At 42.4% G+C, this 15,559-nt stretch overlaps 1 protein-coding gene across 6 annotated transcripts in view; it reads right to left on the reverse strand.

Moving 5' to 3' along the window:
• Positions 1–328: 328 nt before the first annotated feature.
• RHOBTB1 (Rho related BTB domain containing 1) overlaps positions 329–15,559 on the reverse strand; it is a 120,418-nt gene continuing 105,187 nt past the window's right edge. For all 6 annotated transcript variants that reach the window (XM_067465656.1, XM_067465655.1, XM_067465657.1 and 3 more), the window contains 4 exons: positions 9,985–10,135; positions 9,205–9,293; positions 5,579–5,684; positions 329–3,876 (listed from right to left, as the gene is read on the reverse strand). In XM_067465656.1, the coding sequence (XP_067321757.1) occupies positions 3,707–3,876; positions 5,579–5,684; positions 9,205–9,293; positions 9,985–10,135 (516 nt within the window). In that variant the 3' untranslated portion in view covers positions 329–3,706. The remainder of the gene's footprint in view (positions 3,877–5,578; positions 5,685–9,204; positions 9,294–9,984; positions 10,136–15,559) is intronic.

Raw genomic sequence — 15,559 nt, forward strand, 5'->3', positions numbered from 1 at the left:
TTGATGTTTGCATTAGCTGCCGTATTGCCCCGCTGCTTTGGCTCCTTGTGTTTACTCATCGGATCGGGACCTGACCTGGCAGCTATTCGTCTCTCTTTGGATTGGACCGGACTGGACTTCATTCTCTGTCGTTACTCTCTCCCTCCTCCACAACTACGTCTGAGTGTCTGGAGCTGGCGTTATCTACATTCCTGCATACCATTTCTTGCTGTGTTTGAGGCTTGGGTTTCTTTTTACAACCCTTGAAAGGCTGCATTTAAGCATTTTTTGAGTTTAATTCAAGTTATATCTCTGGTTAATCCAGATTATATTCTGTTGGGGGGGGGGGTTTGCCTGTTTGGGCTTTTTTACACTGTGAACTAAGTGTTTTTTGCCCTGTTATTTTGTTTTGGGCTAATTCTGTGTTTGTTTGAACAATAAACTATATTCCTTTAATTGGCTGGCATCTGACCTTGACATAAGTGGTTGGATTTGAACTCAACTGCTGTGTTTGTACGTAGAATGGATGAAAGCGACTCAGGAATTACAATAAGCAATACTAACACCACTCAATTAACCATCTCAGCTACATCCTAGGAGAATTGTGACTTGTAGTTTGGTGATATCTCTCTAGTTGAGGAGTCCAAATAGCCCTAAATCTGCCGAATCTCAGGATTCAATAGAAGAATCCATGGCAGTTAAAGTACCATAGTGGTGGAGGCTCCTTCTTTGGAAGCTTTTAAACAGAGGCTGGATGGCCATCTGTCGGGGGTGTTTTGAATGCAATTTTCCTGCTTCTTGGCAGGGGGTTGGACTGGATGGCCCATGAGGTCTCTTCCAACTCTATGATCCTATGATTCTATAGTTGTATAGTATGAAACAGATTGCTGTTAGAATTGAGACATTTGGAAAGACAACTGGATAGAAGAGGGATGGGCAACTTTTTCTCCCTAAACCTCATACCCCAATACATATAGATATTCTAACTAGAAATATCCAGAGCTCTTTAAATCACATTTACTTTTTCTTGCAAAATTCATGGCTGGTCAAGATGTTTCTCTATTCCAGTCTCTTATGGTGATTACCAACTCTAGCATATGCCATTTAAAAATACCCATCTCTCATTGTGGATTAATCACTTTGCCTGGGTTTCCCCCCTCTCCCTGTGCTCCAAATTCATGGTGATGGCTGGGAAACTTCCAATGTTTTTTTTTTTTTGTCATGTCAGGAGTGACTTGAGAAACTGCAAATCGGTTCTAGTGTGAGAGAATTGGCCATCTGCAAGGACGTTGCCCAGGGGACACCCGGATCTTTTGATGTTTTATCATCCTTGTGGGAGGCTTCTCTCATGTCCCTGCATGAGGAGCTGGAGCTGATAGAGGGAGCTCATCCGCGCTCTCCCTGGATTTGAACCTGTGACCTGTCGGTCTTCAGTCCTGCTGGCACAGGGGTTTAACCCACTGCACCACCGGGGGCTCCTTACAATGTGATAATACAGGGTCACATGGAGTTCTCCAGAAATCCTGTATGAGCACTGGCCAATACCTTACCCACCAAATCCCATTGACTGTCTTAAGTCTCAGTATCAAACGGTGCTAAAATTTCAGTGATCAAAAAAGCAATGGGAGCTTGGTAGGTTATGTATTTTTCACCTGAAAATAGATAATGATGAAAAGTCTGGGATTTCCTTCCAGATTGCTTTTGTATCTGAAAAGTCAACAAATACTTGGGAAGCTTTATGAGCTGAAGAGATAAACAAGTAGTTTTGGAAAGAGTACCTCCTCTGTATAAAGACTATGAGCAGTAATGTGTCATGTGGTCTGCAGTTGATGGTGGTTGGTGATGGAAGGGTTAATGTATTAGTTCTAGAGGGTTTGGTGATCTGTAAGTAGGAGTTCATGGGTGAAAGCAAGTGGAGGTGTGCAAGAGATGGGTTGCAGCTGGGTATTACTGGATTTAAGCAGCTAACCTTGGGATTGATCCTTGGGAGAAAAGTATTCGTTGCATTTTGGTGGTGGATGCTGCTGGTTTTCCCCCCCAGGTCTCTTGGATTTTCGGTATCTTGACCTGTCTCCTGTAATCTTGGAACCTTGATCCTTTGGACTGGCTTTTGACTCTGGACTCTGTTATTGAACTCTTGGCATTTGACCACTGGACCCTTTTGACTACAAAGTTATTTTTTGCTATCAGTTTTTGTTTATTCTGTATCTGAGTGCTATCTTTATGTTTTACATTTTGGTCTGTTAAAACAGCCAGCAAATAAGTGCTGTTTTAATTAAACTGTTTGATAAAACTGGGAGTTTTGATTCATCTCTACCTAAACAAGGTAGAGCCCTGGCAACGTGACAAAATGTAACAATGCTCTTAGTCTATCTGCCATGAATCTGATAAGTCCACTACATGCATTTATGCATGGAATTATTTCAGAGACAAAGAGTTTACCTTCTGCTGGAGCCATCAGGGCTATTCCATGACTAAGAAATTATTTTGAGGGGCGGCGGGGGAGGGGGGCGGGCAGATCAGTGTTGGATACAATGCAGTGGAACGGTTGTCCTTTTAGCATAACATTGAAAATAGAAGAGATCGATTCAGCTTAACAGCCCTTAACAGAAAAATGTTCACAACAAAACAGACATTTTTTCAATATGCAAAAGTTTTTTTCCATGAAGAAGCATAGATAACTTGAAAGAAATCATCCAAACAATTTAAGAGTGCTACTCCTGTTGGATTTAGATCCTTAAGGAAATTTGCAGTGATTAAAGACACAAATGTAACATGGTCTTCTATGTTAAGATGATCTAACACATCTTCATCCAAGGAATATATGAAGAAGGAGATGTTCCACATGGGTGTTGCCTTCTGCCCATATATGATAAATACAGGATTTGTCAGGCATCAGGCATTGGAAAAGAGAAATTAAGCTTCATAGTCATCAAATGATCAGCAATGTAAATTTTATGTAATTCAGATGGAGCTGGATCTTGTTATATCCCATTGTATCCCAGAGTGAATACTCTCACCATTGTTGAACCTGTTATTAAAAAGATAGTACTTGGGAAGCGTTGCCTAGGAAAAGATGGGATTTTGCTAGACTGGCAATTTTTATCAGGGAAGCTCATTAGAAATGGACTTTGTATTTGACCGTATTTGCAGCTGGGTGAGGAGAGGATACAGATTATCTAAATTAAAAAAACTTATTTACACAATTGCTTTATGGTCTGTTAAAGAAAATGATACAGGAATTTTGTGTTAAGACCGTCACAACTGTATAAAAATACTTCCACTTAGGAAACTGAAGAGTTAATGCTGGATTTTTTTGTTTTTTTGTATATTTAAAAAAGGGGGGGAACTGGTACTAGTTTATACAGTACTTTTAGCTTCTGAAACAACAAACAATACAGAGGTTGCTTAAGGAGCTGTTTTGAACTCACTTCTGGTGAGATTGTGCTTTGTTGATCTTACAAACCATAAATGCACACAGGTGGAAGAAAAAACAGAACGTCAAACCATCTTCCACACCACTCGCTGGGAGGGCTTCTTGCGGAGGTGCCACTGAAACCAACAGGAGTTTAATGGAGAGCACAGTCTGTTCAACTCCCATTCATTTCAATGGCACATGAACCGTTCTTCTTTGTGAACTGCAGCACTGTTTCGAATGATAAGACTATTCTGAAAGCAATGTTTTCCAGTTCAAGCCATGGTCTTGATAGAGACCTCTCTCCTATCCTTAGGCAACTACCGTGGAAGTGTTCCAGAAGCACCATTTCCGTTTCGAATGATGTTTATTCTGCGCAATGTCTTCTTTTTCTCTTTCTTTTTTAACACGCTGGAAATGATCTTCCTCTTTGAGGTACCATACAGGCGGCCAGCGGTGTCTCTCAAAATATTCCTGATTATCTGTATTAAAAAAAACAAAAACCAAGAAAATCTGTAACTAGGTTGTGCTTTCATTCTGCAAATAGTTAGATACATAAACTTAACATAAATTAAAATATTTTATTTTATTTATTAACTTTATTTGTACCCCGCTACCATCTCCCCAAGGGACTCGGTGCGGCTTACATGAGGCCGAGCCCGAACACAACAATACAAGCAATAAAACATCAATACAAGCAATTAAAAAACATAGACAATAAAAAACATTATCAAAAAAGCGCAACACATAGTTAAAACAGCGGGAAGGCCAAATGTAAAATTAAAATTGGAAATAATGCTGAGCCATGAACGAGAGGTGATACTAGTGTTTATGGAGAGCATACAAGCAGACTCAGGAAAATGTAAAGTGCTTTGGAGGACAAAGTGCTATGGGATTCATTATTCCGGGAAGGCACACTGGAACAGCCACGTCTTCAAGTTCCTTCTGAAGACTGCCAGGGTTGGGGCCTGTCTGATGTCTTTAGGGAGTGAGTTCCAGAGTTGAGGGGCCACCACTGAAAAGGCCCTCTCCCTCGTCCCCACCAAACGCGCCTGCGATGATGGTAAGATCGAGAGCAGGGCCTCTCCGGAAGATCGAAGGGATAATGTGGGCTCGTATACAGAGATGCGATCACGTAGGTAGGCGGGTCCCAAACTGTTCAGGGCTTTATAGGTAAGAACCTGAACCTTGAATTGGGTCCGGAAAATGAATGGCAGCCAGTGGAGCTCCTTGAACAGGAGGGATGACTGCTCCCTGTAAGGAGCCCCAGTTAACAACCTGGCTACCACCAGTTGGATCATCTGAAATTTCTGGGCCGTTTTCAAGGGTAGAGCTTTCCAAACTGTATGTCATGACACATTAGTGCAGTGGTTCTCAACCTGGGGTCCCCAGATGTTTTTGGCCTACAACTCCCAGAAATCCCAGCCAGTTTACTAGCTGTTAGGATTTCTGGGAGTTGAAGGCTAAAAACATCTGGGGACTCCAGGTTGAGAACCACTGTGTGTCTACTGCAGTGTGTTGTGTGAACATAAAGAGAAGCCTCCTAGTCTATGTGAAAAGAAGAGAAAGAGAAGAAGTGTACAAGGTGTTTTAACTGACAGCAGCAGCCATCCATCTGGAACCCTACTGATGCAGCTGAGAATGGCACTGGCCTTTTCAGCTACAGCATCACACTTGTTGGATCATGTTCCGCTCGTGGTAGACTACGACTCCCTCCCAGGGGGCGAGGGAGGAGGAGAGGTGAGGATCCTGATGGGAAGGCAAGGGGAAAGGGCTCTTCTTTCAGCCCCACATACTCCCGCCAGGACCCTGACCCGAATATAAGTCATGGGGAGGTTTTTCAGCCTGAAAAAAAGGGCTGAAACCTCGGCTCATAGTCGAGTATATACGGTAATCTAGTTCAAAGCAGATAATCGGGGATCAGATCCTGGGATATAAGGACAGTGTAAAAGGGCCTAAATAGCCTGCAGAGGTTCTGGGATGGGTGAGAAACTGTGCAGAGATGCCCTCTGGAAAACACCTATTCTCATGGCTCTCAACCTATTCCAAATCTTATTTGGAAATTCTTGGAAAATCTGGATATCTGGATTTTTGCTTGTAAAGCACAGACCCAAAGAATAAAGAGAAATCACATGCACAAAGATTTTTTTGCTGAACAAAAAAAACCTCACCAAGGAACCTTACCAGGAGATTTAGTTTTGATTTCCTTTCGGAACTTAGAACAAACACTGTTGTAGTTGGTGCAGATATAGTGCAAGCACCAAGCTGCCAGCTGGTTAGCATTGTGGAACTGGAAGAGAAGACAAGCAAATTGATATATCCTGTGTCGTCAACAGTGGATTTACAGAAGGGTTTTGATGCTAAGGGAGGAGAAAAATATTCTGGAACTGAGCCATCTCTGCTATTCATGAATGTTTAACATCACCGCAGAACACAGCATGATGTTCAGTACAATGGAAGCATAAGGGCTGAGGAACCTAAAATTAACAGCAGTAAAATGTGCCGAGGTCCAGAGGAGGAGTGTGTCATGTGCTTTAGACACAATGTTCTAAAGGCAGGGTTGTAGATTTGATTCTCAATCAAAAAATGAATGGGGATGGGATGAGATTGTGACAAATGAATGCAAAACAAATTAGTTGGGGCAGCAAACCACTAGAACCTTAATTGGGAATCATTTTGGGGGTGAAGTGGGAGGTCATGAGACAGTTACAGGTTTCTGTGTTCATTTCGCCTTGCTAGTGCAGAAGCTGGGGAAAGGTCTGTGGGGAAGAACTGGGGAACAAAAAGATGGTTCTGAGTCAGGCTTCCCCAACACAAGTACCCTCCAAATGGAGTGGACTACAACTCCCATCATGGTCATCCTGGCTGAGATAAAGGGAGCTCTAATCCACATCTAAATGGTAGGCATGTGCAATCCATGGTTCTAAATCAGGGGTCCCCAAACTATGGCCTGCGGGCCGGATCCGGCCCCCTGAGGGCATCTATCCGGCTGTGGAGAAGGGTGAGAGGCGGGCGAAGGGGGAGGGAGGCAGCAGGCGAAGGGGGGGGGGGAGGCGGCGGGCAAAGCGGCTTGGGCCCGCTTTGCCCTCTGTCTCCATGGGCCCAGGCTCTCCTGCCTTCGGGATGCAGCCTTACCACATCCAGGAGGTAGGAGAAGGGGGGAGGGGGGGAAAGCGGCGGGCAAATGTTGTCCCCTGACCTTAAATCCAGTCATGTCAGACTCTGGGACTCTGCTGCTCATCTCCATTTCTAAGCCGAAGAGCCGGTGTTGTCCATAGACACCTCCAAGGTCATGTGGCCGGCATGACTGCATGGAGCGCTGTTACCTTCCTGCCGGAGTGGTATCTATTGATCTACTCACATTTGTATGTTTTCAAACTGCTAGGTTTATATTTATTCTAAATTGCTAAGTTTATATTTGTTAAAATAGTTCTTCATTTTAATTATTGTATTATTTAAAGTGTTTTTTGCACTACAAATAAGATATGTGAGGTGTGCATAGGAATTCATTCAATTTTTTTTTCAAATTATAATCCGGCCCTCCAACAGTTTGAGGGACTGTGACCTGGCCCTCTGGTCAAAAAGTTTGGGGACCCCTGTTCTAAATGGTTCTCAAGTACTTACAAAACTAAAGTTCTGGCTGTGAAAACTAGGGGGCGCTGGTGCCTTGCTTCTACAGTGTTACTAAAGTTCTGGTGATGAAAATTTGAGAACTCTAACAAAACTTTCAAAATTTCATTATTATTTCATTATTGGTGGTTTTATGACAGAACCTATTAGGAACTGCCATTTATAATGAAATTTTGAAAGTTGTGTTAGAGTTCTGAAGGTTTCACCACAAGAACTTTAGCAACACTGTAGAAACAAAGCACCAGTGCCCTCTAGTTTTCACCACCAGAACTTTAGTTTTGTAAGTACTTTAGAACCATTTAGAATCATGGATTGCACATGCCTACTACATGGTCCAACTTGGGAAAGCAGGCCTGTAACACGCATTCCCCCCCCCCCCCCCCCCACCAATTCTACCCTCCAGGGCTTAACCGCCAGGACTGAGACCACTGGAGGAAAATGCAGGAATGTGCATACTCTTCAAGCTTCCTGCTGATTTTTCCCTCCCAATTTTTCATGCCTGCATTTCTGCAGCAAACAGAGATTAGGGAATGCATATTTCCTAAAGAAATTTGTACTTTTGACATTGAGCTTTTTCAAGAAGCAGTTGGAAGATGAACCTAATAAATCCCCAAGGCATTTCACAGATATTCAATAGCTATAATTAAAATCACAGAGACGTTAAATAAAATCTTAAATGTCATTTTATGCTTGGAAATATAGGTTGAGCATGCTTTTTCCAAAACCTGAAATACTCCAAAATCCAAACGTGTCCACATGGGTGGCTGAGACAGTGACTGTTCATGAAGAAACTTTGTTTCAGTAACAAAATTAATCAAAACTATTGTATAAAATTACCTTCAGGCTCTGTTTATAAGGCAGAAATGAAGAACCAATGAATTTTGTGTTTATAGACTTGAGTTCCATCTCGAAGTTGGGAGCCCCTCCCCCCAGCAACAATATGTAATACTAATATTGTGCTATGCTAATAATATAATATATTGTATGTAGATGTAATATTGATAATAATATACAATAATATAATAATATAATAATTATATATTATATATAACATGTATTACTACTAATAATATTGCAGTATAGTGGTATATTAAAATATAGTAATATATAATACTAATATTGTGCTATGCTTGTAATATTACAAAGATACAGAATGGGGGACGATGCCTGGCTCGAGAGCAGTACGTGTGAAAAAGATCTTGGAGTCCTCATGGACAACAAGTTAAACATGAGCCAACAATGTGATGTGGCGGCAAAAAAAGCCAATGGGATTTTGGCCTGCATCAATAGGAGCATAGTGTCTAGATCTAGGGAAGTAATGTTACCCCTCTATTCTGTTTTGGTTAGACCACATCTGGAATATTGTGTCCAGTTCTGGGCACCACAATTCAAGAGAGATGTTGACAAGCTGGAATGTGTCCAGAGGAGAGCGACTAAAATGATAAAAGGTCTGGAGAACAAGCCCTATGAGGAGCGGCTTAAGGAGCTGGGCATGTTTAGCCTGAAGAAGAGAAGGCTGAGAGGGGATATGATAGCCATGTATAAATATGTGAGAGGAAGCCACAGGGAGGAGGGAGCAAGCTTGTTTTCTGCTTCCCTGGAGACTAGGACGCGGAACAATGGCTTCAAACTACAAGAGAGGAGATTCCATCTGAACATGAGGAAGAACTTCCTGACTGTGAGAGCCGTTCAGCAGTGGAACTCTCTGCCCCGGAGTGTGGTGGAGGCTCCTTCTTTGGAAGCTTTTAAATAGAGGCTGGATGGCCATCTGTCAGGGGTGATTTGAATGCAATATTCCTGCTTCTTGGCAGGGGGTTGGATTGGATGGCCCATGAGGTCTCTTCCAACTCTTTGATTCTATGATTCTATGATTCTAATACAATATATTGTATGTACATATAACTTGTAAGCCACTCTGAGAAGGGCAGGATATAAATGTCGCAAATAAATAAATAAATATTAAGAATATATATTCAAGTACAGATATTCCAAAATCTAATAAATAAATAAAATAAATAAATAGAAATCCACAATACTTCTGATCTGATGCATTTCAGATGAGGGATACTCAGCCTATCAAACCTTTCCAAGCATACAAGAATGATCAGAAGAGCTCCGCTCCCCTTTCTCAAGATCCTACCATAAAACATATATTACATCTATGTCCGGGTGGCACTAACCTGGGCTATTTCCAAGTAGCACAGCACTTCTCCATCTATACTAACACCACTCATTGCAGTCTTGGTAAGCTCCTGCACCGCATGTTGCTCTGTAACAGTTGAAAGGAAACACAAACCAATATGCTTTGTAACATAACTATAGTTCACACCAGTCTCTAAATCAGCTCCGTTGTTTAGCCATCACAAGACTGCCCCAGGAAATGGGAGAGAAAACAGTTACTACAGGACTGCAATTTGGAGCTCATGTGGATTTATTTTTAAAGCCAAGGAGTAATCTTGTTTCCAGCCAATTCTCTTTGAGACAATGAAGCAATATTGGCAATTCTTGAATTAACGATCATCATATTACTAACACAATAGTTAACCAAGTCAGACTAGGGTAATAAACGTAAACTTGAACTTGTTCTTTTTATTTGCACTGGAATTGAAATTGCTTAAGATTCTGTATTAGATTCTGTATGAGACTCTCAAAGCCAAAATTGACAATGGAAAATTGAATGTTCTAACTTTGGCAATTAAGAGTAATCATGTTGCCTAATAGGCACTATGAAGTGCAGAGTATTATTGGCTTTCTCTCCTTTAATCACACCCAAGCTTTCCAGTGAGCTGAATTACTTCAACACAAAGAAAGCTGAAAACGAGTGCTTTCATTTGGTTTTGGAAAACAAAAATGAATGCTTGTGTTTTTTGCTTAAAGACCATGAAAAACAACCACCAATAATGTCAACATTACTAGCAAGAATTTGCTTGCAACACTGATGAATTGCTGTGAAACTTTACCTGCCAGGGCAACCAAGTGTGGAAGGCAAAATCTGTTCGCCAGAGCAATTAATTCAAGTGTGTCCAGCTCCTGACTGGATGAGAGTTGCTTGGTGTACAGATAATCCAAAACAGCTTGCATGGAGGCCTTGTTTATGTTGGGAAGAACAACCTGGAAATGAGCAGAAGAGAAGGTATATGTAATATATGCAGCACTGAAAATTGGTCCAGTTAAACATGTGGGACATATGACTGTTGCTATTTCCCCACGTTTCTAGAAAACTAAGAAAAAAAAGTAAAAATAGAAGAAGCACCGCATTGCAAGAAAAGCTAGCACCCAAGTATATGCACTTGACTAGAGATGGAAGGTCTGGGAAAAAAACAGAAATATTAGGGGGGGGGGGAGGTTTTTTCAATTTTTTCCAAAGCCATCTTTTCCCAAAACAATTAAAAATAAAAATGAAAAGTGTGTTATTTTCCAGATAAATAATATATCTATGCCATAGTATTCAAAATATATAACATGAAGACTTTAAAGAAAGATTTCTGACACTTTATGTTTCTATAAACTTTTCCCCTCAATTTTTCTGGAAAAAATGGCTTTGGAAAAAAACAAAAAGAAACTGTTTTCCCTCAGTTTTTTCCCTAGGTCTTCTAATCTCTACACTAGATTAACAACTCCTGTTTTGCAACCTAGAATCATAGAATCAAAGAGTTGGAAGAGACCTCATGAGCCATCCAGTCCAACCCCCTGCCAAGAAGCAGGAATATTGCATTCAAATCACTCCTGACAGATGGCCATCCGGCCTCTGTTTAAAAGCTTCCAAAGAAGGAGCCTCCACCACACTCCAGGGCAGAGAGTTCCACTGCTGAATGGCTCTCACAGTCAGGAAGTTCTTCCTCATGTTCAGATGGAATCTCCTCTCTTGTAGTTTGAAGCCATTGTTCCGCGTCCTAGTCTCCAAGGAAGCAGAAAACAAGCTTGCTCCCTCCTCCCTGTGGCTTCCTCTCACATATTTATACATGGCTATCATATCCCCTCTCAGCCTTCTCTTCTTCAGGCTAAACATGCCCAGCTCCTTAAGCCGCTCCTCATAGGGCTTGTTCTCCAGACCTTGCATTTACTGCTGTCATAAATAATTTGCCTTGACTCTTGATTTGTGTAATGTATTCTGCTTTTCTTTCTTTCTTTTTTTAAAATCTATTCGGCTTAATTTAGTCTGAGAGTTAGCATGACATAGTGGTTTAAGCATTGAATAAAGACTGTGGAAAACCGGGGATTGAATCCCTGCTCAGCCATGGAAATCCAGTGGGTGACTTTGGACAATTCATACTCTCTCAGTCTCGGGGTCCTTTCACACAACCATATAAACCAAAATATTAAGGCAGAAAATCCACAATATCTGCTTTGAACTGGGTTATTTGAGCCCACACTGCCATATAATCCAGTTTAATGTGGATTTTATACAGCTGTGTGGAAGAGGCCTCAAACAAAGTCCAAGGGAAACTCCACTTGCACAAAACTTGCCAAGAAAACCCCACAACAGGGTCACCATAAGTAAGAAATGACTTGGAAGCACACAACAACAACAACAACAACAACAACAACAACAACAACAACAGAATAATTTAGATCAGTGTCATGAAGGGAAAAGCAACGAACTATAGTAAAGATGCTTTAACATTGGACTACTCGACATCCTGTTCATACAGGCTTCTCAGATTTCAGCAGATACTTTACACATATTTTAAAGTGTATTTTGAATAATTGAAAACGAAAACATTTTTTTAAAACAACGATTTAAATGGAATCTGGGATTCTTAGAAAGCAAAATCTTGGCCACAGCACTATGGTGGTGGGAGATGTAAGTGATTCTGAGGCACGGGTTGTGTCAGAAAGACCCTTTATTGAAGTGGAAGCATCCAGAAAATAGAGAAGAGAGGAAGAACTGTGAACCACATAGATTAGACACTGCTGAATGAAGAGAAATGAAGAAATCAGAAAGCCAACATTTATGACCTTAGAAGATGACACCTGAATGCAGGATTTCAAGGAGGACAAAAGGGAAAGGGAACTTGCTTTTCAGAATAGAAAGAAAGTTGACTCTGCATGTGATTGTTTTAGTGTTATCTTGCTTGTATGTAGACAGTCACAAGGAAGTTGGGGGTCCCATGCATATTTTGCCCCAAAGAAAAGAGGACAGGATGGGGTAGGTGACTAGTTCTGTGAATGGAGTATGCCCTGCTGTCATGAACATATTATTTCAGATTTGAGAAATGTGAATTTAATAATGATGTGTGGGAATGAATGGAAGATTGGACGTTGTATGAGTGGAGTTAATAATTTTGGAGACACCAGTAAAATATTAAGGCCTGCAATGACTAACTACTTGCTTGCTGGACTGTAATTAAAAGTTGCTAATGGCAGCTGAAAAAGTAAACTCTGATAAGAATTGGGACAGTGATAACAGAAATGTTTACAATGTTAAGAAGGAAGTCAACATAAGATCAATACCAAGCCAGGAAACTGAGATGGATCCAGGATGGAAGGCATCTATCATTAATTTGCAACTTTGGGACTACATCAACAGAATATTTCTATAAAAGACTCAGTCCAATACTGCTCAAAGTGTGACAGACAGAGACGCTGTTCACCTGCCATGCTCTGCTGCATGGTAAGGAGAGAGAGTGCTCTGCTGCATGGTAAGGAGAGTGCATGGTAAGGAGAGATTTATATGGGAGCAGTCTGGTCATTTTGGGGAAGACGAAGAAGTGTGCTTTGGAGTCTTAGATTTTGTGCAGGGAGTCAGGTTCTGCTGTATGGAAAAAAGAGATCTGGTATTTGGCATTGTTCTTAGGGAACCAAGTTTTGGCATTTTGAAGTTTTGGCATTATGGAACTATGCATAGACATGGTTCTTGTAGGTTTTTTCGGGCTATAGGGCCATGTTCTAGAGGCATTTCTCCTGACGTTTCGCCTGCATCTATGGCAAGCATCCTCAGAGGTAGCGAGGTCTGTTGGAAATAGGAAAATGGGTTTAAATATCTGTGGAATGACTGGGGTGGGGCAAAGAGCTCTCTGCTGAAGCTAGGTGTGAATGTTTCAGCTGACCACCTTCATTAGCATTTGAAGGCCTATGCATAGACAGGCTGCAGGAAAGCAGGGTCTGGCCTAACAGGTGCTTCTCCAAGGAGGGAGAAAATTATATGGTAATGTTTGAATGTCTGAGGATGAATGCATGTACATGTGGTGTGAATGCTGAGTGAAAATGTAATTCCCCTTTGTTTGTTAGCCATGTAATTGTAAATCCAATATAATTGCATAGAACCTGTGTGTCTAAATGTTTTTTCTGTAATCTGATATACCCTCTCACACTGGAAATTGCAATAAAAAGAACCTATGCTTCAAAGTTATTGAAAAGTCATTCATGACACTGCTCCATCCTTGCATTTCCTGCACAGGGTTAAGGTTGGGTGTATAAATTAACCTACCAACTCCTAATGAGCTTTCAGGGTCAAATATTTACCCACCTTACCCTGTGCAGGGAAGGTGAGGATACTCTACTGGCACTATGAAAATCATCTTAAGCACTAGCTGTGTGTGCTTGGCTCCCACACTGCCTTTCCTGTGTGAGAAAGCCAAACCAATGAAGGAGGCAAAGTTGGCTGAACTCAGCTGAGGCCAACTTTTTGTGGCTACAATATAACTAAAGGTGGCATGTATTTATCTTGATTGCACAGGGTGAATTTTATTTTCTTCAGATCATCACCCCCTATGGTACTATATCAAATAGGAATGTTCTCCTGTAAAAGATGATTGAAGAAACAGCAACTGAAATCATTTCTCTCTGCATGGAGGTACATTTTCCTCCTGCGGGAGTCTTTTTTAAATATCTCATCAAGAATTGTTGGCAGAGACTGGAACCCTAAGGAGAGGGCTCTTTATAGAGGGCTATTGACTAAAATCGGGAACAATGAGAGAGACATAAATAAATTTGACTTGGTTTCTATTCAAGTCAAAGACCCTACAGGTGTTTAACCTTAGTCTAGTTGTACATCTCTGTGTAGGAACACAGAAGCAGGTGTGTATAACAGTCACGTGACAGATGCTAACAGGAATAGAAAACGCCTTGATCTTTTCTAAGCTGGAGAAAAATAATATATAGGGAAAATGAATGCACATAATGTCAAGGTCACTTCACACTATAATTTTGGGACTTTGCCTATCCACTAACTTATTCTTGGTACTTAATATTAACACAGTGTAGCTAAAAATAATTCAGAATGCTTTCTGGATGCTGATTATTTTTCAGCACCCTGCAGTATTACCTTTCCTGGGACAATTTCATGCAGTAACTCTTGTCTATGTTGCTGCAACACTCTCTAGGCACTGTCAATGACATTTCTCCCAAATGGGGAGCAATTATAGTTATGGGCATTTCAATTGGTCACAATGAAGAAAGTGGGTCAGTCCCATTCACCATAATAGGGATAAATAGGCCTGTTTGATCAAGAAAAAATTTGTTTCTAAAATCGATTTGTAATTGGGGTGTTTTTTTGTTTCGATATTTAAAATATTTACAAAACTTTCAAAAAAAATGTTTTGTTATTTACGAAATTTCGTTAATATTTACAAAACATTTTGTAAGTGTGAATGTTGCAGTAATGGTCACCTTGATTAGCATTGAATGGCTTTCATTTCTCCCACCCTGGACATTCCATAGATATTAGATAACTCCATTTGCCTAGTTTCCAACAGACCTCTGAGGATGCCTGCCATAGATGTGGGCAAAATGTCAGGAGAGAATGCTTCTGGAACATGGTCATATACATACAGCCCTGAAAACTCACACAACCGGCCTCCGCGCGCCATCCGGCTCCGGCTCCTGCGCCCTCCTCCTCCTCCTCCTCGGGTGAGCGCGCGCGCCATCCAATCGGCTCCGGCTCCTGCGCCCTCCTCCTCCTCCTCCTCCTCCTCCTGACACTTCCTGCAACACAGCTGGGAGGAGGAGGAGGAGGAGGAGGGCGCAGGAGCCGGAGCCGGATGGCGCGCGGAGGCCGGTTGTAAGGGTGAGCGCGCGCGCGCCATCCAATCGGCTCCGGCTTCTGCGCCCTCCTCCTCCTCCTCCTCCTCCCAGCTGTGTTGCAGGAAGTGCTAGGAGGAGGAGGAGGAGGAGGAGGGCGCAGAAGCCGGAGCCGATTGGATGGCGCGCGCGCGCTCACCCTTACAACCGGCCTCCGCGCGCCATCCGGCTCCGGCTTCTGCGCCCTCCTCTTCCTCCTCCTCCTCCTCCTGACACTTCCTGCAACACAGCTGGGAGGAGGAGGAGGAGGAGGAGGGCGCAGGAGCCGGAGCCGGATGGCGCGCGGAGGCCGGTTGTAAGGGTGAGCGCGCGCGCGCCATCCAATCGGCTCCGGCTTCTGCGCCCTCCTCCTCCTCCTCCTCCCAGCTGTGTTGCAGGAAGTGCTAGGAGGAGGAGGAGGAGGAGGAGGGCGCAGAAGCCGGAGCCGATTGGATGGCGCGCGCGCGTTCACCCTTACAACCGGCCTCCGCACGTCATCCGGCTCCGGCTCCTGCGCCCTCCTCCTCCTCCTCC

The sequence above is a fragment of the Anolis sagrei genome, chromosome 3, assembly GCF_037176765.1.
Source record: "Anolis sagrei isolate rAnoSag1 chromosome 3, rAnoSag1.mat, whole genome shotgun sequence".
NCBI classification, from domain to species: domain Eukaryota; kingdom Metazoa; phylum Chordata; class Lepidosauria; order Squamata; family Dactyloidae; genus Anolis; species Anolis sagrei.